The following is a 27,191-nucleotide window of genomic DNA, read 5'->3' on the forward strand; positions in this document are numbered from 1 at the left end:
CAGTGTGTTATCTTTTAATGAAGAGCTGGGTCAGTGGGGCCACCGCTCTCCCCCAGGCGCCTGCGGCAGGGGCCCCTCACCATGGGCGGCCTCTGAGGCAGGGTGGCCCGGAGGCAGGCAGCCCCGCTGGGGGGTCAGTTTGCGGCGGCCTGGCAAAGGCATTCCTCTCTCAGACCTAGGAACGTGGCAGCAGCAACAAGGCCAGAGGCAGCTCAACTGAGGTCAGGGATGATGGAGGACGGGCCAGGAAGCGGGACTCTCCCCCCCGCCGAATCCCAGCAGGATGAAGGCCAGTGTTCAGGAACAGTACGGTCTCTCCAGGGGCTGGCGGCCCTTCCAGCCACTCTCTGGAAGCCCTTAGTCCCTGACTCCCCACAGGCTGACGTCACACACACAAAATAGCCCACGGGGTCACTGGGCTCAGGAAGCAGGCTGGGTACCACCCGTCCGCCTCAAGGCCCCAGGCCTGCGAGGTAGGTCCAGCAGGGCCCAGGCCAGAGGCCCCCGGGGACCGGGAGCCACCTTGCACTAACTCAGCTTGTCAGGCACTACAGGCATCTAAGAAGGGAGCTTCTCCCTCAGGGCTCCAGGGCCGCCCGGGCGGGGCAGCAGCAGCGGCAGGCCAGGGCTGGTCAGGTCCCTACAGGTCCGTGACCTTGTTCTCCACCGCGGCTGCGATCTGCTGCAGCCGGTAGCCCAGCTGCATCTTCTGCGCCGTGCCGTCCTCCTCCAGGGCAGTGATGATCTGCAACAGAGGCCGGCCGGTCAGGGCCGCCACCGCCCCACCCGCAGGCGCGACCGGCCCCCCAGAGGCTGCGGCAAGCCCCGACACCCGGCAAGCCCCCTCCCTTCCTCAGGGCCTGGCTGGTGACGTCAGCATAGGGTCTTCCAGATGCGAGAGGTGAGAATGGGGTACTCTACTCAGTACTTAGCACTCACGGTAACAAGCATCCATCTCCACCGGGAAGGTTCTAGTGGAGGCCACCTGCACGCACCATGCTGGCCTTTTCGCCACAAACCCCCAGGAGCCCTGTTCCAGCCATCGTGGCCCCCCTTGCCCACCAGGCAAGAAGCGTTTCCTAATTTCCTATCGTCAGGTGCTGGGCAAGGAGCAGGGACCCCGCAGCGAGGGGGCCCATGCGATCCCACCCTCATGGACTCCCCGCTGGGAGGACAGACACAGACCCAACACCACAGCTACAGAAGCAGAAGTGGGGGCTGCCACGGGGGGCACGGCGGGGCCCGGGAGGGTTCTCCACCCCGTCTGCACGAGGGCCTGTGACGCATCACACACCCCCGCCTCCCCCACGCGGGGGCTCGCACTGCTGGGGCAAGGCCACCGTGCCCGGGATTCACACGCGTGCGTCCCTCCTTTGTGAAATGACTGTCCTCACCCCGGGCCTGGGCCACGAGGCAGGCTCGTCCTCTCTGACCAGCAACAGCCCCATCGCTGGCCACACAAACACGTGGGTGGGCGATTCTGGCAGGCACTTAGCACGCTGACTTGGAAGTGCTCTGATCTCGAGGCCCAGTCCTGGAATCCCCCCGACAGCCCCCTTGCTGGCTCTGTTGTGCCCACCCCCGGCAGGACCCTCCTCTCTGACAGCACAGGCTGGCCGTGCACAGCACACAGCCACTGTGGACTCAGGTAGGGATGCGGGTCAGGGCAGGAACAGGTGGCGGCTGTGTGTCCCTCCCCCATGCCACCTCCAAGCCCTGGCAGATCCCCCGGCAGCCCTGCCCCAATGCCTAGGATCCCTGCTGCTGCCAAGGAGCCCAGATGGAGAAGACAAGGCCGGGTTAGAGCACAGCCAATACCAGGGCACACCCTGCGCCGTGCCCGGGTATGGGGGGGACCACAAGTCATGGCCCCTCTCGCCATTAGGGCTTGGGGCTCTGAGCGGTTCTGCCCACCTGGTCGTAGTACTTGTTGATGTACTTGTAGAGTTCGTGCAGGGCCACTCGTGCCCCGAGGTCTCCAGAGTAGTTCTAGGGAGGAGACAAGAGATGAGAGATGAGGGGTATCACCAGCCACAGGACCCCTGGGAAACGGAGGAGGAGGTGGCAGAAGGGACAGGCCCTGAAGCGGGAAGCCCCATCGACACACCAGGGCTCCCGGTCTACAGCGTGAACAGGGCCCTGCCTCTCTCCCGTCGAGGCACAAGCCAGGAGCCCGGGGTCCCAGATGGTGGCAGGGCCCCGCAGGACAGGTGCTGTTTACACGCTGTCTGCTCTGACGTCAGTCTGCTCTGATCTCCCTCACGTCTCCCCTGAGGTCACACCAGACCTCTAGGGGCCGTCTGGGAGTCTGCCCCTCCTCATCAGGACCACGGGGCTGAGATCACCTGACCCGTGGCGCTCCTACGGGGGTCAGGCGAGTGGACACAGTGCCCCCACCCAGCAACACCCCAAATGGCCGCGGCTGTCGTTACTGGGTGTGGCTGTGGTCCGTATCATTGTTTCCAAAACACTGCTTGTAAGCTCCCTGAGTTTACATCTGGGGGCTGTTTTAGGAGTAGGTGGGGGCACATCTACACCCCTGAGGGAAGCAGAGGGGTACGGAGACAAGGACAGGCCAACCTGGACAGTCCGGGACGGATCCCAGCCACCCCACTGCCTCGGACGCATCGACCCCAGACCCCAGACGGGCTGCAGGCACCCAAGTACCTGGCTGAGTGAGGTTAGGAGGCCGCTGCCCGGACAAGCCCCTGCTGCTCTGTAGTGAGATGCTGGGAGCCCTGGTCTTTTCTAGTGGCCATTTGGAACATTCTGCATTTATGATGATGGTATGTGTCCTGCCCCAACCAGCTCACAAGATTGCTGAGGTCCCCAGGGCTTCCTTGCAAAAGAGCAGGACCCTCATGGCAGGAGACCTGTGCCCAACCCAAGAAGCAGAGGGAGGGCCATACCCGAGACAGCTCGGCCAGGATGGAGTTCATCTCTTGATCGCTGGCAGGGACGGTCTGCCTGATGTCTGCGTAGTACCTGTCAGAGACCGTGCATACGGCAACTGCCGGGTAAACGAGCCTCACCCCAGCAGGGCCCACCCCTGGGCTGCAGCCATAAACATCCAACCATCTGTCCACCCATCCTCCCTCCAGACTCATCGCCTCACCCTCATACCTTTCCACCATCCGTTTGTAACGGGGAATATCTCGAGCATATAAAAGTTTGTTGATGGGGGAGTCCTGGGCACCAGCAGGAAAGAAAGAGGAGAGGCCCCTTGGGGTAACCAACTGTCCCGATTTTCCCAGCACCGTTTCAGTTTTAAATATTCCAAGAAACTCTCAGTCCCAGGCAACCAGGATGGTTGGTCCCCCTGGCCCATTTCCTTCTGCAAGGACGTCTTCCGCCCCTCCCCTCCACCAATGTCCGGCCTCTGCTTCTGTCACCTCGAGCTTCTCCCCGAATTATTCCCAGGTCACTTCTCAGCTCCATCTGCCTCCACCTGCATCCAGCAGGGAGACGGCGTGCAGGGCGGGAGGGCGCGGCGCCGTGTGGGGCCCTAATGCTGCTTCTCCACGTGCTGGTCGCTCCCCGCGTCAGCATTTTAAAAACCAGGAAACTGACCCAGGAATTGAGTACCTTGCCCCACACCACCTCAGTGGCCGAGCTGGCACCTGAAGCAGGTCTCTCAGGTCAGAACCCACAATCTTACACACCCAGACACCTCCTCCACCACCGAAGTGGGTTCCGATCCCAGTTCTGCCCCCCGGCCGTGGGCTCTGGGCAGCACGCTTCCGTTCTCGGCACCCACCGCCTCGGCCTACAGCTGCTGGGAGGGGGAGGCCAGAAGGCGCCACCCTGTGTGGGCAGCAAGGCCTTCCCGGGCCTGAGTCAGCACGCGTGCCTTCTCACCAGCTCTCTGTGGGGGGCCCCTGGCATTCCTGGTTGGACTACTCCTGAGCTGCCCAGCAAGCAGCCGCACTTTTGCTGGGAAGGGGACGCAGTGTGAAGGTTGGGCAAAAACCCAGCCACCGCTCAGCATCCACCCACCGGGGCCCCTGGGGCCAGGAGGGGCCTTGGGGTTTCTCAGTTCACTGTAGACAGAGTGACGGGAACACACAGAACAAAAATGGGCCCCGAAAGACAGCGCTGCACAGAACTAACATTCTGTTTCTCCACCGGGGTCTAGACATAGGCCTCTCAAGAGGTAACAGGCTCCCTTCGCGGGCCTGGCGAGCCACCGGCCCTGCCGGCTGGGTGGCTGAGCAGTTGCGACAGTGACCCCTTATCTGTCATGGGACTCTCCTGGCTCTTACTCCTGTGACAACACCCCAGCACTGCCCCGTGCTACCAGACAGCCCTGGCCCCTCCCGTCTGCTTCTCGGCTCTCCTCACCAGCCCCTCGCTCACGCCTGGCACTCACTGCCCTGGTGTCTCCTGTCTACACTGCCATGGCAGGCAGACCCCCCCTCCACCCCTGTGGAGGGGGCGATGAGAAAGACGCAGGGGTCGTCTCTGATCCCTGGGCCTCTGGCTTGGAGAGGTGAGCCCGGACTTGGAGGAGGTGAGCCTGAGGTGATGGGGCGGGGGGCACCAGGTGGTTTCCAGGTGAACAGGTGGCTTCGACAGTCACAGAACAGCCCCAGGCTGCCTGGTGGATTTGGTTCCTGAGGGGTCATCTCCGAAGACGGGGGCACTGTCGCTCCCGGGGACCACGTCCGGCCGGGGGCTGGAGTCACAGGCCTCCCCTAGCCCTCGTCCTGGACCTTCTCGGCCAAGCCCGGAATCTGCGCGCACACTGCACGGCCCACCCCTGTCCCCCACTCGCCCCGCCCCCCATGCTCCCCTCTGTGCCCACCTCCCCCTCCCCACTCACCCGGCCCAGCTTGTGGTCGGCCAGGGTGCAGGCATCCATGAAAGTCTGCGCAATGACCAGGAGCACCGCGTCCATGTTATCAGACGTCTGCACGTCGAACACAAACTGCGGGTTTTTTATTATGTTGATCCAGAACCTCAGGGGCAGGCTGTGGGCGGGGCGGGCGCGGCCGTTGAGCGTGCTGGGCAGGCAGGAGACCCCGCGCACGCTCCGCCCAACGGGCCCCGGCCCCACCCCCACCTGTTGGTCTTCCAGATGTGCACGGTGTCCTGGTCGGAGATGCCGTGCTGCTGGGCCTGCTCATCCAGCAGGTCGAAGAAGTACTTGACGGCAAGCGGCACGGGGCGGCTGGTGCTGAGAATCACCTGGAACAGGTCGTCCACGAACTTCTGCAGGGTGCCCTGTGGGAGGCGGGAAGCACCGGAGCAGGTACAGTCAGCAAGTGGACCTCAGCCCCCGCCCGGCCTCGGATGCCTCGTGGCACTATGGCCCTGCGAGCCCCACCCCACCCCGAATCCTGTAAGTGGTGGTCCTCGCCCACGGCCCAGACCGACCGCCTGCCCGCCCTGGACCCTAGCCTCCAGCCCACGCTTCCCGCCCCACCTTCATGGACAGCAGGCGAGTCAGGTAGATCTCAGGGATGGCCTTGGCTCGCTCGCGCTCCCCGCCCCGAAGGCTGCCCCTCCGGGGCCTGGGAGGCTCCGGCTCCTCACTTGGCTTCACCAGGTGCCAGGGCCGGATGCCCCCCTCGTCCACATCCTCCAGCATTGGGGTCCCTGTGCCAAGATGCCGCGGCTCGTCACCCCTCATCAGGTACTACCTTCCCTGGGCCCCCAGGGTCCTGCCAACTTCCAGGAGTGGAGGCACGGGTTGAGGGCTTCTCTAGGTGGAAGGGAAGCAGACACCAGCCCACCCTAAGGTGCAGAGGACTTTGCCCATTCCTGGGCACTGGGCAAAGCGAGGGCAGAGGACAGTGACTGGGTGGGGACTGGAGGGCAGGAGGGAGTACTCACGCTCTCCAGGGACATAATCCTGGTTTTCCCGGAGAACATGCTTGGTGAGGCAGGGGACCAGGGCCACAGTTGCTCCGTCTGGGACCTGCTGATCACAGCTGGTGACCCCTCCACCAGCCCCACCCCACCGTACCCCTCTTCCCGCTCGTACCCCTCCCACCTTGTAATGCTGCAGGGTGTTCAGACGTCTCCACAGACCCTGGACCTCAGAAGTCACATCCTCGTCAGAAAGAATGAGATGCCCAGCCACCCCAGATCGCCACTCTGCAAGAGCAAGGTGGGACTTAGTTCCGGCTCCCGGGACACCCTTCCTGCAGGTAGAGCCTACCTCCTCCTCCACCGGGACACGGGCCTCACCATCAGGGGGCAGCGTCACCCAACCTCTGCAGAGACTAGGCTGGGGACCCCTCACCAGGAGAGGGGCTGTGTAGAGGGATTCCACAACCCACCACTACCCCATGCCCACTGAGCAGTATGCTGCCCCTGCAGGGCTGGGCCAGGGCCAGCCCAGCCTTCACTCTGGCTCAGGCCCCCAAGCTACCCTTCCCCTCCACCCTCACCAACATCCAGGGTGCGGGGGTCTGGCCGCTGGGCGAGAGGTACTCCTTTATAAAGCTGGTCCAACATCTTCTCTTTGGCCTGGGAGATGGTGTCACAGTCCAGGACCTTGACAGGCACACCCTGGGCCTCTCCCGCGCCAGGCCCCACAGCCAGCAGTGCGTTCAGGGTCTACCAAGGCAAACACGGGAGCAGTCAGGGCTTGTGCCGCACACGGGATGACCAAGACGCGGGGATAGGGACAACCCAAGAGGAAGCCACTGCCTCTGACCTCCAGGCACCAGAGAGTCCCTAATTTTTGTCTCTTCACCTGCCGACCCCTCCTTGGGACAGCGGCTCCCTCCACTGTGACCCCAGCACCTAGCACAGAGCACTAGGTAAATGGGTGAATGGAAGAAAAAACAAGTGAACACAAGGCCCTCTTAACTTAGGTCCCTAGGTTCCTCGCTCAGCTGATCAGGAGGCACCGAAGAGAAGCCTGCATGAGAAGTGACGAGTCCCTACCAGCCTGAGAGAAGAGCAGGTCTGCCGGAGCCTGAATGAGATTTTCCCAAAGGCGCCCTGCATGGGTCACCGGGGGTGACTTCCGGGGAAGGCACCCTGCATGGGTCACGGGGGAAGGCACCTCGCGTGGGTCACTAAGGAAAGGACTCCACTAAGGGGAAAGCAATCCAGAGGAAGAGATGGCCAGGGCTGGCAGAACTGGCTCCCAGCTTGGTGGGCGCATCACATCCCTGGCATGACACTCGTCAGGCAAACACTCAGGCCCTGGCCCAGTCCAACGACTTGGACTGCTCCCCAAACCCTGGCAGTGTCCACACTGACCCCACCCCAAGCCTGAGGCCCTATTCTCCAGGCCCTCTGCCCCAAGGACGGGCCCTCCAGCCTCTATCCTCTAGACTAAGCTCGTCGGAGGGCCTGTCTGGCAGGCAGCCAGAGCCAGGCTAGCCGGACCCCAGACACAGACACGCATAACGAGCACACGTGCTCAGCCTCACCGGGGCTGACACCATGGTGCGCGAACGTGTTCACACGCTCTGTCCCTGCCTCCGTCCCTGCGTCCCTCCCTCCCTTCCTGCCTCCCTATCCCTCTCCCTTCCTCGCTCCCTCACCAGGGGACGGTACTCCACATCCTCTCTGAGAAGCCGGTTGTCATTCAGGGTGTACTTGGCTTTGCCAGTCACGCTGTCCACTGGCCCCTTGTCCACTTGATGCTTAATTCCCCGGAAGAGCATGTACAGCGGCTCCCCTACTGAGTCCTAGGGAGGTGACGGGCAGTGAGGACCCCGGGGCAGACGGCAGGCATGAAACGGGAGCTGCATGGGACATGGCCCACGCTGGGGACGAGGACGGGCTGCAGAGGGCCTAAGGTGACTGAGCCATGCCGTGCACGAGTGGATGAGCCGCCCGGGGGCCAGCAGCCGTGGGGTTCAGAGCCCGCTGCGCCCTGCCTCTCTCACCCGCACGAAAGTGTACAGGCAGATGGACATCCAGTTGGTAAGCAGCTTCTCCACCACAGTCTCGGTCCTGGGATGACAGGGAAGAGGAGGGCAGGTCAGGAGGGGCGGCCTCGGGGCTCCCGGCGCTGCAGACCCCTAAGCCCCAGAGGGCGTGCCTCAGCTCCCGGCTCCAGCCCTTGTAGCCACCCAGCCCCATGGCTTCCGGCAGCCACACAGACCTGCGCAGCATCAGCTTGGGGTTCTTGGCCACGTACTGGGCCACCAGGTCACTGAGCAGGGTGCGGAGGATGTCGGTGAAGTACTCAAGCTTCCCATGCAGCGCCACGGTGAGCAGAGAAGCCACGTAGGCACGGTCCCGAGCCGAGAAGGTGCGCTGGCTCTCCAGGGTGTGGATGAACTGGTGCCGGGGAGACGGGACAGGGAGGGAGGGGCCGATTCAGAGACGGAGGGACAGAGGTGGGGCTGGGGCAGGAGGGGTGGGACCAGGAGCCCCGCCCCCAGCCGTGGGCGGGGTGGGGGGGGCTTGGCACCTTGGTGAGGAAGAGTTTGCTGTTGAGCAGGTTGGAGAGCTGTCCCAGCCCTTGTTCCACAGTGGGGCGCCTGCTCTCAGGGACACCCAGGTCCCGGTGCAAGGGCGACTCCTGGTGCCCAGGGAAGAAGACCCTCTCGGCATACACCTTATAGTCGAGGAAGGGGATGCCACTGCCCAGAAGGTCACTGGTGAGATCGGTCATCTCGGTCATGAGGTCTGTGGAGCAGAGGAGGCCGGGTTGGGGCGCGGACCCCACGCCACGGGAGCAGGCTGGGGCAGAGTCCTGCAGCGCCTTCCGGGCCTCCGCTCTGCAGCCTCACCTGTGAACTCCTTCTTGCAGCGGTCCCGCACGCTGCTCTCCAGATTCTCCAGCTGGATCTGGACCTTCTTGTAGTCCCTCAGGGCCTGCTTGCTCTTCCTCCTGCTCAGCGCCAAGGTCAGGAAAGGGGAGGCCAGACAAGGCCAGAGCCCTTTCTGGTGCCCCAGGCCCCGGGCCGTCTACCCCAGCCTCACCCTGGCCCAGGCTGGCACCGTCTAACACGGCCATGCCCGGCCAAGCCAAGGCCTCGCCCAGAATAGCTTAGCCTGTCCCGTCCTGGGCAAGTCACACCCCATGTCCAGTCTAGCCCAGCGGTTTTTAGCCCAGGGATCAACAAACTACAACCAGGCCAAACCTGGCCCACGACCTGTTTCTGCCAATAAAGATGTGCTGGCACATGGCCACACTCGTTGAGGTTGCCTCTCGTCTATGGCTCCTTCTGCATGGTCACAGCAGAGTTGAACCGCTGCAACTGAGGCCCCCTGGCCCACGAAAGCCTAAAATCGGTACTCTCTGGTACTTTCCAGGAACGTTTGTTGAGCCCTGGCCTCGTCTGCCCTTCCCATCCAGCCTCACCCGCCTCGCTGCCCCAGGCCAGCCACACCCGGCTGCACCCACCTGTATATGAGGACAATGATGATGACACCCAGAGCCAGAAGAGAGGTGCCCACCCCCAAGCCCACCTGGGCAGCCATGGGAAAAGCCACCGGGCTCTCGCCATCGTACTGCACGTGGCCCAGGGAGAAGCGCAGGTTCCCCATCTGCACCTACACGGGAAGCCCTCTGTGAGCAAGGTTTCAGCGCGTGCGCAATGCCCGGCCCGGCCCACACCCACCTACTGACCGTGAACTCAGGCAAAGCATCAGGCACCTCTCGGAGGGCGTGGTGCTGGGGCAGGGGCTGCTCCATGGGGGGCTCACAGTACAGGTGGTGGCGGGTCAGCGTCTTCACCACGCAGGGGCCATCCCCTATCATGGCCACCACCTCCTCCTTGGACATCGCAAGGTCCAGATTCTCCCCCTGGAACACGAGGTCACTGATGGATCACTCCGAGCTCTCCCCTAAGGCGAGGAGCTGGCGGTCACTCAGATCCTATCCCCCCAAATGTGGATCGGACGGGCCTGACACCCACCCCAGGAGCAGGGCTGATGAACCTCAGCACCTCTTCCCCTGCAGGGGGGTGACAGTCCATGGATATCTTGCAAGCTGCCCCCTGACCCTCCTCTGCCCTTCCCATCCTTCCTCCTCACATTCTCACTTCTCCAGAGCTAAAAATCTGGGCCATATAAAGTTGCCCCCCAATCCTGCCCAGTTACTCACAAAGCCAGAGCCCCTAGTGTGCCTGCCGGCCCACCAGGTGAATGACAATGGGCTGTCCACCTACGGCCTTTCGGAACGCCCACCTACTGCACGTGTCAGAACCCACGCCAAGGGTTTGTCCGCGTTGAGCCAGGCTGCCAAATGGGCATCGGCCCAGGCGCCTACTGCGTACCATGCCTCCCCGCTACTGCGTGTGCCAGACCATTTACATACCGTCATTCAGACTCCTGCCACGGAGTGTGCTGGGACCCGGGCGACAGGACCCAAGCCCCGGCCAGACGCGGCAGGCTAGGCAGCCCACCACCGGCCCCTCAGCCCTCACCACATGCAGGGAGTCCCCTGGCTCTTGCTCGGCTGCCATGCCCCCCTCCCCCAGCAGCAGCATCCAGAAAAGCAAAGGGTCTGGCGGCCCCACTGTGTCCGAGCGGGAACAGTACCTCCACAGAGAGCACACTCCCAGGCTTGTGCCGGAACGGCGTGGCGGGGTCCTCGGGGTTAAGGGGCTGCAAAGTGGGGTCGGCCTCATAGGAGAAGGGTGTGGGGTTCAGCGTTGCGAAGTCAAAGACCAGGTTGTCAAGGATAAATTCCACCCGGACCCAGGGGTCCTCGGGCAGGCCTGGGAGGGCAGGCGTGTGGCACGTGATGAGCTGAGAGGAGTTCACGTGGCAGGGCTCCTCAAACTGCGGCAGAGGGAGGAAAGACAGGGGAGGGCAAGTTAAGGGCCACGCGGAAAGAGGTCCTGCAAGGACGGGGAGATAGCCTCCTCGGTACCCGCCACCCATGGCCGTGCACGGGGTGGAACGTGGGGTGACATGGGGGACGGCTAGCCCTGTGCAAGCAGGGGAGGCCCACGGGTCTCCTACGTGATGACCGCCACAGGAAGCCCCGGGGGAGCACGCTGTTTCCGGGATCACGCGCCGCCTCCGCCCAAGCCCCTGGCTCGGCTGCAGGGCTCTTGGGGCCACAGTCACTCGGATCCTTGGTGTCTGCACCACATCCAAATTCTGGCCATGGACCCATATCTTACGTCCTCCACTGCAACACAGACCATGAACCGCTGGGGGCTTCGCAGAACCCGGCTAGCCCAGCCCCAAGCCACACGCCCCTCTCCCCACCAGCGGCACGGGAGTCACAGCATCTACAAAAAGCCCTGCAACCTCCCCACGTCCTAGAGCTGCAAAGACCCCCCACTCCACGCTGGCACATGCCAGGCAGCCATGCCCTTGGCCCAGCACCTGAGGAAGCTCTTGGTGGGGCCAGCAGAGGTGACATTGGGGTCTGCTGTGTACTCGAACTGGCTGTGTTGAAGCCTCCGCTCAGTGGCCCCAAACCACACAGCCACAGGGAGCATGGCAGGCGTGGGGTAGGGGCTGGTCTCACACTGCAGCTGCTCGGCCTGCTGCTCCAGCAGCCTAGGGAAGGGAGGGGCGAATGGAAGGCGGGCCAGGAAGGGGACAGGGATGATTCCAGGACACAGGACCCACTCGGGCCTCTGCCCACTTCCCTCGGGGCTGACTGAAAGCTCCACAGGTGACCCTGGAGGCCACCTTCCCACGACAGCCCCTGCTTAGGGAGGGTCTGGCCACTTTCTGATGGAGCAGACCTGGCCCTCTCCCTCCTTTCCGCTCTCCCCAGCATCCCACCCCTCTGTCTTCTCCCTGGAGCACGTGGATTTTTGCCGAATGTGGAAGCAGCCCTCACAGGTGACAAGGCTGGTCTCCAACTACGACTCGGATGTCCTCCAGCCGCCCAGTTAGGAGCTTGGAGCCGTGTAGGGTCAGGTGGGTGCCCCCGGCTCTGGGGCCCCGGGTCGGGAAGATGGAATGCACCTTCGGGTCCTGTGGGAAGGGGGATGGGGAGAGATAGGCAGGCATGAGGCCACAGAGAGGCAAGGGGAGCCTGAGGCAAACGAGAAGGCCGTAGGGTGGGAAGCCCCAGGAGGGCAAAACTACATGGGCTGGGGGAGCCACTTTACCTGGTAGGCAAAGTTGTGCTCTGAGACACCGCGTCCTCTTCCTGGCACCTCCACCGTCACCACGCCAGCCACCTCCCCCAGGCTGGCCTCAGTGATACACACGAAGCTGTGGGCACAGGGCAGGCTGGGGTGCCAGGGCCACACCAAGGGTCCCTCAAATGGACCCGGTTGCCCCCTCCCTGCCCCACGAAATCAGGTGTTGTTTCCCGAGGTTGACAGAGATCCTCTTGCTTCGGAGGGAATTCCTCAGGGCACACCAGGGGGCTCTGGCATTGGAGAATTCACATTCGTGGTTTCAGTCATTCAACTAAAGCCCCCTAACGAAGAGGAATTCACCTCTCTGTGTGGCACAAATCTAGAAGGAGCCCTGTAAGGCTGGCTGCGGGGATGAGGAGCTGAGCAAACGAGGGACCTAACTGCCACCATGCGCCACACCACTTGCAAAGCGGTGGCAACTTGATTTCCTCATGAAAAAAAAGTCCCTGGAAGCCTCTAGTCAGGTCTGGAGGTAGAGGGAAAGGGAAAGTGAGCAATCTAAGAAAATGCTGGTTCTCGGCCAGAAAACAGAAGCTTGGGGCGAATTAATTTCCCCAATGTGAAGCTGGCAGCGGCGCGATTCCGTGACATGGTCACACTCACTGCCAGCACTTTGGAAAACAGAGCAAGTGATATGTAAAGTACCCAGGAGAGACTTCAACCAGAGAATACTTTAATCTCTTTATAAATCACTTTGTAAGTTACTTGAGTCCCGTGGTTCTAGAATCATTAACAGTCTAGACAATCCCCTGAAGTTTTTGGTCATAACACATTGAGTGGGAAACCACGTGCTCTAACAAAGTCTGGTTTATTTCTTATTATTTTTTTAAGATTTTATTTATTTCAGAGAGAGTGAGCAAGAGAGAGCACAAGCCAGGCGGAGGAGCAGAGGGAGAGGCAGAAGCAGACTCCCCTCTGAGCAGGGAGCCTGATGCAGGACTCCATCCAGGACCCTGAGATCGTGACCTGAGCTGAAGGCAGACGCTTAACCAAATGAGGCACTCAGGTGCCCCCAAAGTCTGGTTTAAAATATAGATTACAAGGGGCGCCTGGGTGGCTCAGTGAGTTAGTGTGTCTGACTCTTAATCTCAGCTCAGGTCACGATCTCAGGGTCATGACATTGAGCCCTGCATCGGGCTCCGCAGTTAAGGTGGAGCCTGCTTAAGATTCTCTCTTCCTCTGCCCCTCTTCCCCATCCTTCTTCCACTGCCACTTGCACACATGTGCGGGCTCACTCGCTCTCTCTCTAAAAATAAATAAATAAGGATGCCTGGGTGGTTCAGTTGGTTAAGTGCCTTCGGCTCAGGTCATGATCCCAGGGTCCTGGTGTCCAGTCCCACATCGGGCTCCCTGCTCAGCAGGTAGCCTGCTTCTCCCTCTGCCTGCCACTCCCCCTGCTTGTGCTCCAGTGCATGCACTCTCTCCGACAAATAAATAAAATTTTCAAAAAAAATTATTAAAAAAATAAATAAAACCTTTAAAAACAAATAATAAAATACAGATTACCAAAATAAATAAGCTCAATAAGATACAGATTACGGGGCCCCAGCACCAGCCTACTGAATCCAGATCTCTGAGGGTGGGCGCAAAGGACCCATTCCATGGTGGCTTTGGACAGCTCTCCAGGAAACCCTGATATTCAGCCGGGTTTGGGATTGGCTGATTGTGGATATCTCCTTGGGAATTTCCCGTGTGGGCACCTTTGGGACCTGCAACTTTCAGCCAGGCTACCAGAACCTCTATCAGCTACAGGCCCTGGGAAGGCAGCCGGGGTCCCAGGGACTGGACTGTGGAGTCTGCCACTCAGCAGGGGAGCCCCAAGTCCGTCCTCCTGAGGCAGTGCCTGGGGGAGAAAGGGCAGCTAGCGGAAGGCTAGCCCCTGAGCACAGCTATCTGGGATCTGAGAACCTCGTTATCACAACTACGTCCCCGGTCACCGGAAAGCCAGGTGAGAACACCTGGACAGGGCCACCTGTCAGCTCTAGGCAGAGACCGGGCCTCGGCCCAGCAGTGACTCCCCAGCAGTCCAGGCCGGGAACATGCATGTCTGTGCACCCTAGCTCTGAGGCATTGTGACCAGAAACAGGGAAAGGGGGAGAGGGAAGGACAGATGAGTAGTGGGTGGGCAGCCGTGAGCAGGAAAGCCAACTGGGGAGCCCATGCGGTGTGCCCAACTCCCGTCGATCCGGCCAACTCACCTACTAGAGACCTCGTACTCCTGAGCGTCCACAGCACAGGGCACGCCGGCCACCTTGACCGTGTCCTGTACGTCCTGCACATGTTGGCCCAGGTTGGAGCCCCTGATGGTGACACGGGTGCCTCCGTCTACAGGCCCAGTCAGCGGCTCCACCTGTTCCAAGACATGGGCTGCTCACCTCCACCCACCAGTCAACCCTTGGCAGCCCAGACAGGCAGACCCAGCCTCCCACCTTTGGGCCCCCTGGACCCACAGCACCCCCGCTATCCCTCTAGAGGCAGCAGTGAGGAAGGGGCACACCATGTTTCAACGCACCGAGTGGATGAGGGGTGCGGGGCACTGCATGGCCACAGCTTCAGCCTCGCCACAAGCCTCCTGGGCCACGCAACGTGGACGCTCTCCCTTGCACCACACACAGCCATACTGGGGCCTGGCAGTTTGGCAGCGGCTGCAGTCCCCGTGCCCCACGGAGCAGTCGTACAGTACCACTGGGGGCAGCAGAGACAAATGTGAGAGACAGGTGTGGAGGAGCCCCCGGCCCCAGAGGCCCCAACTAGCTCACCATGCAGCCCGTCGGCACTGTCCACACGCAGACGGCCGGCCCGACGCAGAAACAGCCCCACACGGAGCTCTGGCTGCAGAGCCTCATAGCTGAGCTGGAGAAATGGGAGTGGGGTCAGAGCCTGCGGCTGGGGAGGCATCAGGCCTGGGGAGGGGGCTGTCACAGAAAGGACCAAAATGACCGGTTGTGGGAGCACAAGGTCAGAGATCAGAGTTGGGGAGCAGGGACCCCGAGGCACACAGGGTCAGAAGCCAGAGCCGGGGCACCCGGACTCCCAGGATGAACATGGTGCAGCCAGCTGAGGTCGGTGGCCGGCCTGTGGCCAGCACGCCCTCGCCCACCCGGGCCCTCGTGACCCACACCTGGTGCCGCCAGCAGGTCACATGACACTGGGTATCTGGAGGTGGCTCGCACTCGACCCAGGCCTTGACCGCCACTTCATGGCCCTCCAGTTCCATCACGCACTCATAGTCTCCTGGGCTGTCCTGGGGGCAGAGGACACAGCTGGTGGGGCAGCTGGAGGGGAGCTGGGCCCGGTGAGGCCCCCAGGGGCCCCCAGCAGAGCCCCCGGCTGGGGACTGAGGGCCAAGCCCTCTTCCTGCTCTCTGGGGCTTGTGTACAGCTGGGCAACAGCCTGGGAGGCCACAAGCCCACCTGCAACGGACACACTCACCTGGAAGAGGTGCAGGTTCCTGCCCAGCAGCCGCACTTGTCGTTCCACGTGCACTGGCATCAGCGTGGAGCCCTGAACGCTATCTACACAAGGGCAGGAGCTCGCCCCCCGGGTCACCTCCTCCTGCAGACACCAAGAGCAAGGCAGTCTATGGAGCCCACCCTGTCAGCCCAGGGGTTCCCCGTGCAGAACCCGGGGCCCAAGGCCAGCTTGGAGCTGCAGAACCCACCCTGCCCCTCGATCCCTCCCGACGCAGGATCCCAAGGCAGGTAAGGGGCCGAGTCTGCCCTGTGCCCCCTCCCCTGAGGCCTCCTTCCTGGGCTGGGCCTCACCAGCTCCCAGAGCCCGGGGGTGTCGTATTGGTAGTCGAGGCTGGACAGGAGGATGAGGGGGGCAGGAGGGCCCTCGTGCTCAGCCGAGTCTCCATCACCTGAGAGGAGGGTGGAAGTGGAGAAGGCGGGCGTGTCACCCCCCGTCCACTCGTCCGCCTCAGGCAGCTCGCCGCCTTCTCTCATGAGCCAGTCCAGAGCAGGCTTCGCGGAGCCAGCGGCCCCTGGGAAAGTGGTGGCGGGAGCGGTGCCGGGGGGCTGGTCCAGGAGTGCCGCAGAGGGGTCGGCCTCGGGGCCGGGGTCTGCAGGGGCGGGGGGCAGTGCTGCTGCCTCTGAGGGCGATGGGTGGGAGGCTGAGAGGTCCTCGGGTGTGGCCGTGGGTCCGGAGTCAGTGGGGGCAGGGACAGCGGTTCCAGGTCTGTGGGGGGGGTTGGGAGGGGGAGGTTCCTCATGGAGAGGTGACTCTGTGGAGGCTGAGGCGGGTATGGGACCAGGACCCGCCCCTGGCCCCCAGGGGCTGAGCAGGGAAGGCCTGTCGCCAGGTGGGACATCCAAGGCTGTGGCTGTGGAGGGCGCCCCAGGTTCCATGGGAAGGGTGTCGGGAGCAGGGGTGACTGGGGCCTGGGGGGTTTCGGGTGGGAAGGGGGTGGGTACATCTCTTGCCGGAGGGGCTGGGGAGAGAAGCGGGCTCTGAAGGGGGAGGCAGAGACAGACAGGAGGGGCCGCTCAGCAGGCAGGCGCGGGAGCAGGTGGCAGGCAGGCAAAGGGTGTGTTAAGAGGAAAGGAGACCAAGGGAAAGAGAAACAAAAACAGCCCGTTAATTCTCCAAAGGAGAGAGGGGAGGGCAGGCTCCAGGGGCATCTGTGCTGAGGTGGGGCCCAAGGCCCAGACCTCCCCTGCCGCTCAGCCACAAACGTCCTCTCCCAAAACTCCAGTGAGTCCACCGCACACAGCAGCTCGGGTGCTCACGCCAGAGCCTCGCGTGGGCAGGCAGGCACACAGACCCCGGGCCAGCAGAGAAACCCGCACAACCCTGTGGGGCCCGGCTGGGGGTCCTGCTCACCTGATGGCTAAGCACCACGGGCCCAGCGTCACATGAGGCCTTGTGCGTGCACAGCTGCTGCCAGACACACCAGTTACACCCCCAGCGGCTGCTCACACAGGCCTGGCACCTGCACAGAGCACAGCCATGGGGCAGGGGTCTCCGTGGGGCGGGGGGCGGGGCTGGGGGGCGGGGAGGAACTCACTGTGCAGACGGGCGGAGCTCAGTGACTGCTACACAGTCATAGACAGACAGCGAAGCTTTGGCAATCACCACAGCACCGAACCTGAGCTCCACGCTCATGGACACGTGGTCTGCAAAGCAGGAGAGAGGGCCCGGGCTGAGGACCGGGGTTAGCAGCCTCAGGGCGGTGGAGCACCCGGGGTCTGGGGAACATGGTCCACAGGGCACAAAATGGGCACTTGAGGGGACTGGGGACTAGTTGGGGGACTCGAGAAAGGTGCTACTTCAGGGCTCCTGGCCCAGAGTCACACCTCACCCCAACCGCACCCCTTGGAGCAAGATGCGAAGAGGGTGGGGCTCCCAGGCCCCAGAGCTGGCCCCTTCTCTCACCCACCGGCTCCTTTCAGCAGTGCTGGGGCCTCACTAGGGTCTGGGGACGGGCACATCACACCAGAACTGGTCAGCAGGGCAGGACTCTGGTGATCCCCAAACTGGCAGGAATAGGACTCCCCTGGCCACAGAGGTGGCAGGTCAGGGACCGACAGGAAAACCTGCCAAGAGAGGCCAGGATAGACTCTTGGAGCCACTGGGCAGCAGACCAGGGCCTGTTCCCTGGGCGCCCGAGGACAGCAGGCTCAGGGGCTGGTGGCCGCCAAGGGCTGGTGGTCCCAAGCCTTCACAAACGCCCTCTAGCCTGGGTCAGAAACAGAGAAAGCAAGGCCCCACGAGAAGTGACTCGTAGAAGGCCCTGTGGCATTAGGAGCAGCTGACACTAAAACGCGAGATCCTGACCCACCACCGGAGCCCTCCCCATGAGGGCTGCGCCTGCGTTGCTCATTCACCTCCCTCCGCTCCTCTCGGCTGATGTTGGCAGGACTCACGGCTGCCACCTGCAGACAGCCCCGCTCAGGCTGGAAGCTCCACAGCCACCGCTCTGGGCCCTGGCCCCGCGAGCACTCGGAATGGCGACTGCACCTGCACGAGAATGATGGGGATCCACCTTCATGGGGCAGGGACGCCCCCAATACTGGGAAGCTGACCAGGATTCTCAGGTGGGCTGTGACACTAGGCTACCTCTGCCCTGGCAAGGCACTGATGCCCAGGATGGAGGACGGACGAAGGAGAGTGGGGCATCCCGGGGTCAGGGGGTGCAAGTCAAGGGTCAAGGACCAGGAATACTGGACAGGGCAATTATGCAGGTGCAGCGAGGGCAGGAGGCTGGACTGGGGGTTGGGGAATGGGTCAAGGGTCAGGGGTCAGTGGAGCACTGACCTGCCAAGGAGCACACACCACCCACAGTATGGGTCCTTGTGAGCAAGACAAGATGCACAGTCCAGGTGCTGAGAACAGGAGGCCACAGGAACCTTGAGAAGCTATGACAGCAATCCAAACACCAGTGACTCATGGGTCCCCGGCCTGGCCCAAGGCCCCTCCCAGCAGCCGGCCCCCAGCTCTCGCCTGGCACTCACTGTGTTCTGGGTCATGACATACAGATGTTCGAAGGCCCCATCAAAGGTGAGGTCTCTGCTCACGGCAGACCCCTGCTGGATGTTCTGTGTGGAGTATGGGTGGCCATCACTCCCCGGGCCCAAGTAGACCTGAGGTCAGAGACAAGTTCTGGGACAAGTCCATGGCCATAGACCCAACGCCCTCTCCTCTCCCCGCAATGAAGCAATTTACAAGCAGAGTGCTCTCCTAGGCAGTACAGGTCACGCCACCCAGCCCTTGGGGAGGGGGTGGGGGAAGTCATAGGTAAATACTATCCAGCCCTGGAAAGAGAAGCATAAGTCATCTCTCCCAGCCTTGGAGCCAGGGGCGTGTCACAGATCCCTCGTCCCCACACCAGGGATCAAAGGTGTAGCTCTGCCCAGGCTGGTCACCAGGAGCCTGTTCCCTCTAGACCCTGGGGCAGGACCCAATACCTCCTGTGCACTCACCCTGTGCAGTTGCCCTTGACTGTCACCCAGGAAAGCAATGGTGTGTCCATCCTCCACGGTGACTGCTACGGCTGTTAGCTGAACCCCTGGCCACTCCAGAATGGGTGTGGCTTCCAGGGGCACATGGCTGGCCATGGGGCTGGGTGTGTGATCCGAGCCACAGGGATAAGCATCCAGGGTGTCCTACAGGAAGCAAAACCAATAATGTCCCCCCTGGACATCCCCATCCCCTGGCCCAGCCAGCTCTCCCTAAATGATTCTCTCTTCTCTACTGGGCCTCCTGGGACAGCCATATTCCCTCTCTTTGGGAGCCCCTAGACAGCCTCATCCCCACCCCAGTCTCTCTGCTGGCCTCCCTGACATCGCCCACAGCTGCATCCTTCGCGTGGCCTCAGCTGCCTTAGACAGACTCCAGCAGCTCTTTACCCCAGTCTTGACGCCCCCCCATCTAGGGGTCCACCCTCCCCCACCCCTGGCCTTGCCCTGGTTTATGCACTCAGTCTTCCCCTGGACCACTTGTCCAAAGCCTCCCAAAGCTGTGTCCTCCTGTCCAGGTCTGCTCCCCTAGGTCCCTGCCACCTCTCCCTCACTCAGTCCCCGCGTCATCCATCCAGAAGCTAGAACCAAACAAGTTTCAACCTCACCTGCCTCCCTTGCTCAAAAACCTAAAACAGGGCCCATCGCCCTACATTCTAGGTCCCTGCCCCATACCCTAGAATCCTCAGTCCACCCATGCAGATACCCCCCCTGCAGCATCCAGTCCAAGCCCAGCTCTGAACGGCTGGGTCTTTGACCTCTGCGCACCACGATTTCAGGAAAGCATCTCTCCAGCACCCAGACACAAAGGAAGCACATTGCCTCTGTTGACCTGATCAGCCCCCACACCACCGCTAGCTTCCCTTCAGACTCCCCGGGCGGCTGCCCAGCTGTGGCTGCCAGACAGGGATGAGCTGGGACTCACCACCGGCAGCTGTGCGCAGTTGGAGTTGACATCGTACTCGATGTAGGCCACCTCCACGCCGTCCTCGGCGCGGCCCTCCCTAGTGTAGCAGGCATCTCGCGTGCGGTTAGCAAGGCGGTCCACCTCGTGCAGAGGGAAGGCGCAGAGGGCAGAGGCTCCCGACACCCCGGCAGCTGCTGACGGAGGCCGGCCCACGGTGGGGGGACCGGCCGAGGAGAAGGCTGCAAAGAGCACCTCCCCCTGGGCCACCTCCAGGGACGTGGCCACAGCCGCAGCCTGGATCAGCCCGTAGCGGCCGCCCTGGCAAGCCAGCGGCAACTCCACGTAGGAGTAGTAGTGCTGGTCCCGGAGGCACACGCGGGACACATAGGCACGGAAGGCTCTAGACTGAGCCTGCAGGTCTCGCCGCAGGAACAGGAAGTAGGCACTGGCCCCGCGTGCGAAGGCGCTCACGAAGTGGTGGCTGTACTCGGAGAGGCGGCCCACGGCCAACTTGGCTGTCTCCTCATAGGAGAAGGCAGTTTGGGGGTCCAGCGGCCACAAGGTCCGAGTTGTGATGGGAGGGATGCCACCCCCCACACCCCTGCTGGTGTATCCCCGCCCCACGAAGAGAAGGGGTTCCCCAGCCAAGCCCTGGGCCACCAGTCCCACCGTGCTGACCGCAGGGTCATTGGCGGCCACGTACTGGGTGTCCCCAGGGCGCTCAGGCCGCAACAATAGCTGTTCGAGCTGCCCCAGGCGCCGCAGCTCACAGACCCCCTGGTGCACACTCCCGCACACCACCAGGGCCCCTGGGCTCACCAGGAGCAGCTGGTTCAGGTTGTTGGTAGCCTGGGCCTGGGGGCACTCGTCAGGCATCACAGGGGGCAGGCAGTCCCTGCTATCTAGCACAGGGCCGGTGGGCACAGTAGCCTCCAGCTGCAGCCCAGGGCTCAGCTGGAACAGGAAGTTGGTGGCCCCTAGGTAGAGAGTGCCTGAGGTGGGATCCCGTGCCAGATGCTGCAGATGTGTGCCATTGGGAGCGAAAGCAGCCGGTGGAGGGGGCTGGAGGGTGAGGACCCACCCGGCCCAGAGCGCCTGGAGAAGAGCTGGGCCGAGGGCAGGCATGGTCACCTGACAAGGAGAGAGACAGAGTGCTGAGGAGCCACTGGGGGGACAGAGCCATCACACTGCCAAGGTAATCCTAACCTGGGGAGTAAGCAGAGGAGGCCTAGGCTTAGAGGGAACTGTGGTCCAGGATGACCCTGGCCACACACTAGCAAGGGGCAGGAGATCTTTCCTGGAGACTTCAACACGGCCCGTTTTCTGCAAGCACTTCTGTCTCAGGAGACCTCCATCCCACCCCAGCTCCCCTTCGCCCTGCACTGCCTTATGTCACACAGGGTACCAGGGGAAGGGGCCAGAGGGGCAGAGATGTGGGAAACATCCCATCCCCAGGGACTGGGGCCTGGAAGAGGCAGGAGCACAGGTGAGAGGAAGGAGGGGCCCAGAGCCCCCAGGAGGGAGAGGACACCTCTGCACAGATGTCAGCTGCCTGGGGGGAAAGGGGGAGGGCAAGTTCCCATAGGCCATCTCCACATTAGAGCGAGCGAGAATCAGATGGAGGGCCTTTCAGGCTAGAAATCCAGAAGGGATCCACAGAAACCAATGGCAAGATGAGGGAGGTTGAGGTTGCCAGGTGGCTGGGACCTGAAAGACTGGACGCTGCCTTGGAGAGCCCTAAGAAGCGGGAGTCACACTTCTCCACGTGCCTCGGTGTGAGGTCAGCCTCACCTGGCAGGGCCGGCTGGATCAGGAGACAACAGCATGACCTGTGTGGGAGTCACCTAGCCAGGGAGATAGCAGAGCATGAAGCTGGGGCTGGGCTGCAGGCATGTGGGAGCCCGGGCTCCCCTTCCCGCTGCCCAGCCTGCCAGTGGAACTGGGCCCAGCCTGGCCCTCGGCCACCAAACACATTCCACAGGGGACGCCTCCTCAGAGCCCACACAGGGAGGGGGAGGGCAGCGGAACCAGGCACCCTCAGGGCCTGGGAAAGGGCAGCTAGGAAGGAGACCCACGGTTGGCAGGGCCCAGCCCCCCAGCATGGCCCTGTCCCTCTGCAGCCCCTTGTCCCTTCCTGGCACTCCCTCTCACCCTCTGCCCAAATTCTGTCACAGCACCCAGGTCCACACCCTCCACACGGGCCAGGGGCTGTCCTAGCCCAGACTGACACCAGTACATAAGCAGACGCAGACTTGCACACACCAGGAAGCACACATGCCACTGGCCCTGTGTATGCACACCCACACACAATCACACGGGCAGATGCATGCAGACGCATCGTGTCCACGTCACAGACGTAGAAGCACAGGCCACACACCCCACACACTCAGACACCTGCACAAAGACACAACCTCTTTACACAAACACACACATTGCACAGACAGGCATTCCACACAAGCACATGTCACACCCACACACATTCAGACACCCCCACACACAGATTCATGCGCACTTCCCTGGTTCGAGCCCTAAGGCCTACAGGGCCGCGGAAGCCAGCACATCTCTTGCTATTTCTTCTCCTGCAGGTCAGAGCAGAGCCAGGGCCCAGGGTTGGGGGGAGGCTTGTCCCAGAGGAAGTCACTATGTCCAGCTGTGTTCCCCATCCCCAGGGCCTCCTCAGACCCTGGGTGCCTGCTCTCCTCCCAGATCCCTCCCTGTAGGCCCCAGCTAAAGCCTGCTGGAGCAGAAAACCATGGCAACACCATCTTCCCCAGCCCCGGGGGGTCCCCAGCCAGGAACACCAGGTTGATGAAGTGCTGCTCCCAGGCCAGAGAGATACTTCCCCTACTTGCCTCTGCTCAGGCCACGTTGCCTGGCCCCTCCCGCCACCCAGCTGCCAGTCTGCCTAAGGGAGAGCGTCCCTCAGCCCGGGGTCGGCTCCTCCCAGCCAAGACCCCGCCAAGGTGCTGCTGAGACTGTCCCAGAGTGAGAAGGCTGGGCCTGTCCGGGAGGAGGGTCCAGCAGCCTGGTGGGAGCAGGGGAGCGGTGGCCACAGCCCAGCTGGGCACTGCTCCCGAAATAGCTTGGGGGTTTCCATTTTTAGTGTGCGGAGAACAGGGCAGCTCTATGGGAGCAGGAACAAGGCCGCCTCTGTTTGTTACCCGAGGGGGTGGGGGAAAGGGGATAGCAGGGAGAGTCGTGAACCCAGGGCTATGGCAAGGCCAGGCTTCCAGGAGCCCCCCACCTTGTTTCCAAAGGATGGGGGAAGAGTTTCTTCCTCTGAGAAGACAGAGTCTGCCTAAGGATGGGCCGAGGCTATCTCCTGCACTCAGCAACTGCTCACGCCCTCCGGCCACCTCCTGCCCAGGGATGCGCTAGGGGCAGAAGGTCCATAGTTAGACCAAGAGTCACTCCATGCGCTTACAAACATTTGCTCAGAGCTTACTGCATGCCAAGGTTTTCCAGCCCTCAAGGGGCAGCAACCAAGACACTCCCCGAATGTTAAAACCACAACTTGGTCAAGTGGCCCACAGGAAAATGGGAGGGATCAGAATAGCTCCTGGCCAGGCCACATAGGAGGCTGAAGTCTGAGCCACTCTGGGAAAAGTGACGGGTCTCTTCAAACCTGAAGCAGGACCCTCACTCTTCACCACATACCACAGGTGACGAAGGGGGAAGAGAGGGGCAGTGACATCTTCTCCCTACTGGGCACTCGAATTCACCTAACCTCTGCCACAGGCCAGAGCAGCCCCGAGCCCCTGCAGGCTGCCCCTCCTACCTCACGGGCTCTTCAAGCAGAATCACAGCCTATCTCTCCCCTGTCTTTGGGGCAGCCCCAGGCCTGAAAAATAAAGGTCAAAGCCCTCTAGTCCACGCCCTCTTCCATCCAATCTATGCCAGGGCTCCCCCACAGATGCTGTTAGCTCCTGCTGGTCTGAACTGTGGGCTGCTTCGCACTCCTCCCTGCTTGGAATGCCCACTCCCTCTCTATCTGCTTAACTCTGACTCCCAACCATTATCTCCCAGGAGAGCCTCCCCTGTCTCCTCCAGGCTCCACGTGGTGGAAGGACTGGACATATTGTGGACGCAGCTCTGCCTTGGGCTGAATCTCTGAGTTCCAGTTTGTAGAATGAGAGGCAGGGCTGCTCTGACGATTAAATACGAAATGGTGTGTGCCTGGCATGAGTGGCACCAACCAAGGCCACTTTTCTCCCTGTTCCACCCTTCCCACTCTTGATTTGTACATTCCTTTGCAGGCAAGGAGCGTGGCTTTTGAGTCAGAGATCCCAGCAACTACGACGGATATCAGCACAAAGCAAGTGCTCCCTACATGTTGAAAGAACCCCCATTTCACAGCCAAGGAAATCCAGCCAGTAGGGGAGATATGGGGCCCACACCCCTCCCCAGGCCACCTGGCCTCTCAAAGGGACAACGTGTCAGGCGCACTTTTATTAATAACCAGGCCAGAGCAGACTGAAAAGGCTGGTTTGGAACTAGGCCTCCTGTCCTCAACTTGCAGAATCACCAGTTCTCAGGCCTCATCCAAACTCACCAGCAAAGCCTAACTCTGCCTGTACTAGGGCCTTGGGCCTGCCTTGAGGTCTCTTCTGGGCCCATCTTTCTCTGGACCCCTTCAGCAGAGCCCACAGCTGCCTAACTTCTATCTCAAAGAGGCAGTAGCTCTGGCCGTCCTGGGGCTGCCCTCACCGACTAAAGGGGTAACAAACTCTGCCCTTCCACACCTGGAGGGGTGATACCCCAGCCCTCATCTACCAAGTCACAGGGACCAGTGGGAAACTGGCCTTTCCTTCCCCTTCTCCGCTTCCAGGGTCCACCCAGGAGAGGAGATTCATTGACAGTGCCTTAGTGCACATTGTTCGCCCTGTTGTCTGCGTGTTGAGGTGGGGTGGAGGGGCCCACCATTTACGCACCGCCCCGTGAGGGCTCAGGAGCGCTCATCAATCACCCACCGCCTGGGTCGTCTGGGGAGGTGGGGGTCCCCCTCTGGGGATGCCTAACGCAAGGCTCACAGTCTGCCTTTGTCGGTGGCGCCGAGCGCAGCCTGGAAAGGCTGTTACTACAGAAGGGAAGCCTCGACCTCCCCATCGGCTCTTCTTCCCTCCTCCCTCGGCCGCAGGGCAAGGACCCCACCAGTGGTCCTGGGAGGGCGGGGAAGGGGCCGGCCGGTCCCGGCTGAGGCGGCGGCGAGGAGGGGGCGCGGAGGAGCAGCTCCACCTCCTCTGTCTCCCAATCGCGTTACAGGCGGAGCCGCCAGAGTTTCCCTCAGTGCGGAGAAGTGTGGTCCTAACTCTCAGGACCGAGGCTGCCCACCACTCACCCGGGCTGCCCTTGCCGGCGGCATCAGGACCGAAGCTGCCCACCTCCCCCCGGGGCCGCGCCGCCACCCCCGGCCCCCCAGCCCCGCGCCCCGCACTCACCACCCGGCCGGGCCCCGCGGGAGGAGCGCGCCGAGGCGGGCGCCGGCCGCTGCGGGCTCGGGATCTGCGCGCGGCGGTCTCGCTGCCCCCCGCGCCCCCCCTGGAGGTGGCTCCGGCGGCGCCGCAGCTGTTACCCGGAGACCGACGAGCGGAAAAGCGCGCCCGCTGCCCGCCCCTCCCGCCGCGGCGCTGCCACCGCCGGGAACAAAGGAGACAAAGCCGCGTCGGCCGGGCCGGGCTTCGCTCCTTCCCCCCGCGCCCGCCGGGCCGCCCTCCCCCCGCCCGCCGCCCAGGCCAGGCCGGAAGCAGCCGCGAGAGCCGGGAGCGCGGCCCCGAGCCGCCCGGGACCCCGCATTCCAGCCCTGCGGGCTCCGCACTTGCCGAGGGCGGGGGACTCGACCCTCCCTATGGGGGCGCAGGCTGCACGGCGGCGGTAGCCACGGCAACGCGGGTCGCGGCCAGGCGAGCCGAGGGCGAGGAGCCGAGCCCGGAGCGCGGGCGGCCCGGCCCCACCCCGCCGGGCCTCACCTGCGAGCCGCGCAGGAACCGGAATCAAGAGCCCTCCTGGGATGGGCGGGGCCGGGTGGGGGGCACGCTCCGCACCCACAGGTGTGCAGGTTCCGCGCCCTGCCGCTTCCCTCGCCCCTCACCCGCCCCGCGGATTCGCCAGCCACCACCCCCGCCCCGCAGCGCCCCGAGCTCCCTCCTTCCCTTCTGTGGCCATCCTCCCAACTTTCTTTACCTGAACTTCTCGGCGCCTGGTTTCTCCCCAGCGCCCCTACTCCCCGGACTCCCTAACAGCCACCCCCTCCTTCAGGCCCCAACCTCTGGCTGTGCGAGAGGAGCACAGGCTTTGGGGTTGGGCCTGGGTTTGTGCCACCACTAAGCCTAGTAACCTGACCACCCCCCCCACCTCCACCCCCCATACACGCCTATTTGCTCACCGGCAATTGGAGGTGATACCACACCTAGCCGGCTGTTACAGGAGCTCACACGCGGGCTGCAAAGTGCACAAGCAAGGACACATTTACTTCTTTTCCTCCCAGGCCTGTCCCTGGACCCACCCTGAGAAGCCTTGGGCAAGTCTGGACTCCCTCACTGGCAAAAACACCTGGGCCTTTCTAGGGAGGAACCGTTGGCCCGGGTATTGTGCCCTCTGCCGGGCCCTTCGCACACACCCTGGCCTGCCGACTGCAAACTCAGGAGCCAGGACCTGGCCCTTCCTGTTAGGACTTTTGCAGGGCTTTAGCTCAAGACACATTGGGATAGCCTCCTGGGAGGCAAAATTTGTCACACACACACACACCACTCTGGAAGCCCTCAGAGCCTCCACAGGCTAGGGAGAGCCTCAACCAGAAGGTTCAGGTCACCCACACTGGCTACTGTCCAAAGAGCCAACACCACAGGCACTCTCTGCCACCTGCCACCCCCACCTGCCATCAAGAGTCTGCCTTCACTCTCATCTACCCAACTCTGCCTTCCAATTTCTCTCTCACCAACTTCTCAGGTCACTCCCTTTCCTCCACCCCCTGTTCTAGCACCTGGGGCCCGTGCACCATCATGGAACACCCTTCCCAGTTCCCTTATCCCTGGCCTCTGGCATCAGAGACCGCAGGCTCTCCACCTCATTCTCTAACCTATGCCCCACCACTCCCCCACACCTCAGCCCCGTTGGCTTTCCTGCCTGTGCAGCCTGTGGGGAGGTCTGTCCCACATACCTGGAATCCTCCCACTTCAAATCCATTCACTCAAGTGCACACCCTTTAGGACCTACCTCACCCCAAAGGGGGACATGGGACTTCCAAAACCCACAGCACCCCTCGTCTGTACACAGATATGGCACCTCCTACCC

At 62.5% G+C, this 27,191-nt stretch overlaps 1 protein-coding gene across 14 annotated transcripts; it reads right to left on the bottom strand.

Moving 5' to 3' along the window:
• Positions 1-26,746, bottom strand: PLXNB1 (plexin B1). 14 transcript variants are annotated; one of them, XM_057312057.1, is made up of 38 exons: positions 26,284-26,746; positions 21,693-21,745; positions 19,920-20,878; positions 18,959-19,141; positions 18,491-18,619; positions 18,294-18,394; positions 17,864-17,996; positions 17,416-17,572; positions 17,044-17,152; positions 16,860-16,968; positions 15,800-16,486; positions 15,468-15,590; positions 15,157-15,279; positions 14,795-14,888; positions 14,548-14,720; positions 14,234-14,385; positions 12,000-12,105; positions 11,726-11,862; positions 11,260-11,436; positions 10,888-11,059; positions 10,462-10,704; positions 9,548-9,724; positions 9,323-9,471; positions 8,706-8,806; positions 8,384-8,601; positions 8,072-8,250; positions 7,854-7,920; positions 7,506-7,652; positions 6,396-6,564; positions 5,996-6,099; positions 5,836-5,920; positions 5,426-5,598; positions 5,063-5,223; positions 4,823-4,970; positions 3,124-3,188; positions 2,910-2,985; positions 1,915-1,989; positions 1-745 (listed from the first exon to the last, which is right to left on the bottom strand). In XM_057312057.1, the coding sequence occupies exons 3-38, from the start codon at positions 20,775-20,777 to the stop codon at positions 641-643; spliced, it is 6,165 nt and encodes a 2,054-aa protein (XP_057168040.1). In that variant the 5' UTR covers positions 20,778-20,878; positions 21,693-21,745; positions 26,284-26,746; the 3' UTR covers positions 1-640. The 14 variants fall into 14 exon arrangements, with proteins under 14 accessions (XP_057168040.1, XP_057168033.1, XP_057168039.1 ...); XM_057312050.1 differs by having other exon boundaries at positions 19,920-21,032; XM_057312056.1 differs by lacking the exon at positions 26,284-26,746 and adding an exon at positions 25,340-25,438.
• Positions 26,747-27,191: the final 445 nt, after the last annotated feature.

The sequence above is a fragment of the Ursus arctos genome, unplaced genomic scaffold (assembly GCF_023065955.2).
Source record: "Ursus arctos isolate Adak ecotype North America unplaced genomic scaffold, UrsArc2.0 scaffold_14, whole genome shotgun sequence".
In the NCBI taxonomy this organism is placed as follows: Eukaryota; Metazoa; Chordata; class Mammalia; order Carnivora; family Ursidae; genus Ursus; species Ursus arctos.

What these genes read in the sequence shown, in the direction of transcription:
- PLXNB1 (XM_057312051.1), bottom strand. Translation starts at nt 21,026, where the DNA reads ATGCCTGCCCTCGGCCCAGCTCTTCTCCAGGCGCTCTGGGCCGGGTGG. An exon ending in CCCCCGCACCCTGGATGTTG is followed by an intron (nt 6,100 to 6,395) that starts GTGAGGGTGGAG and finishes TTGCTCTTGCAG; the next exon opens with AGTGGCGATCTGGGGTGGCT. An exon ending in GGATTATGTCCCTGGAGAGC is followed by an intron (nt 5,599 to 5,835) that starts GTGAGTACTCCC and finishes ATCTTGGCACAG; the next exon opens with GGACCCCAATGCTGGAGGAT.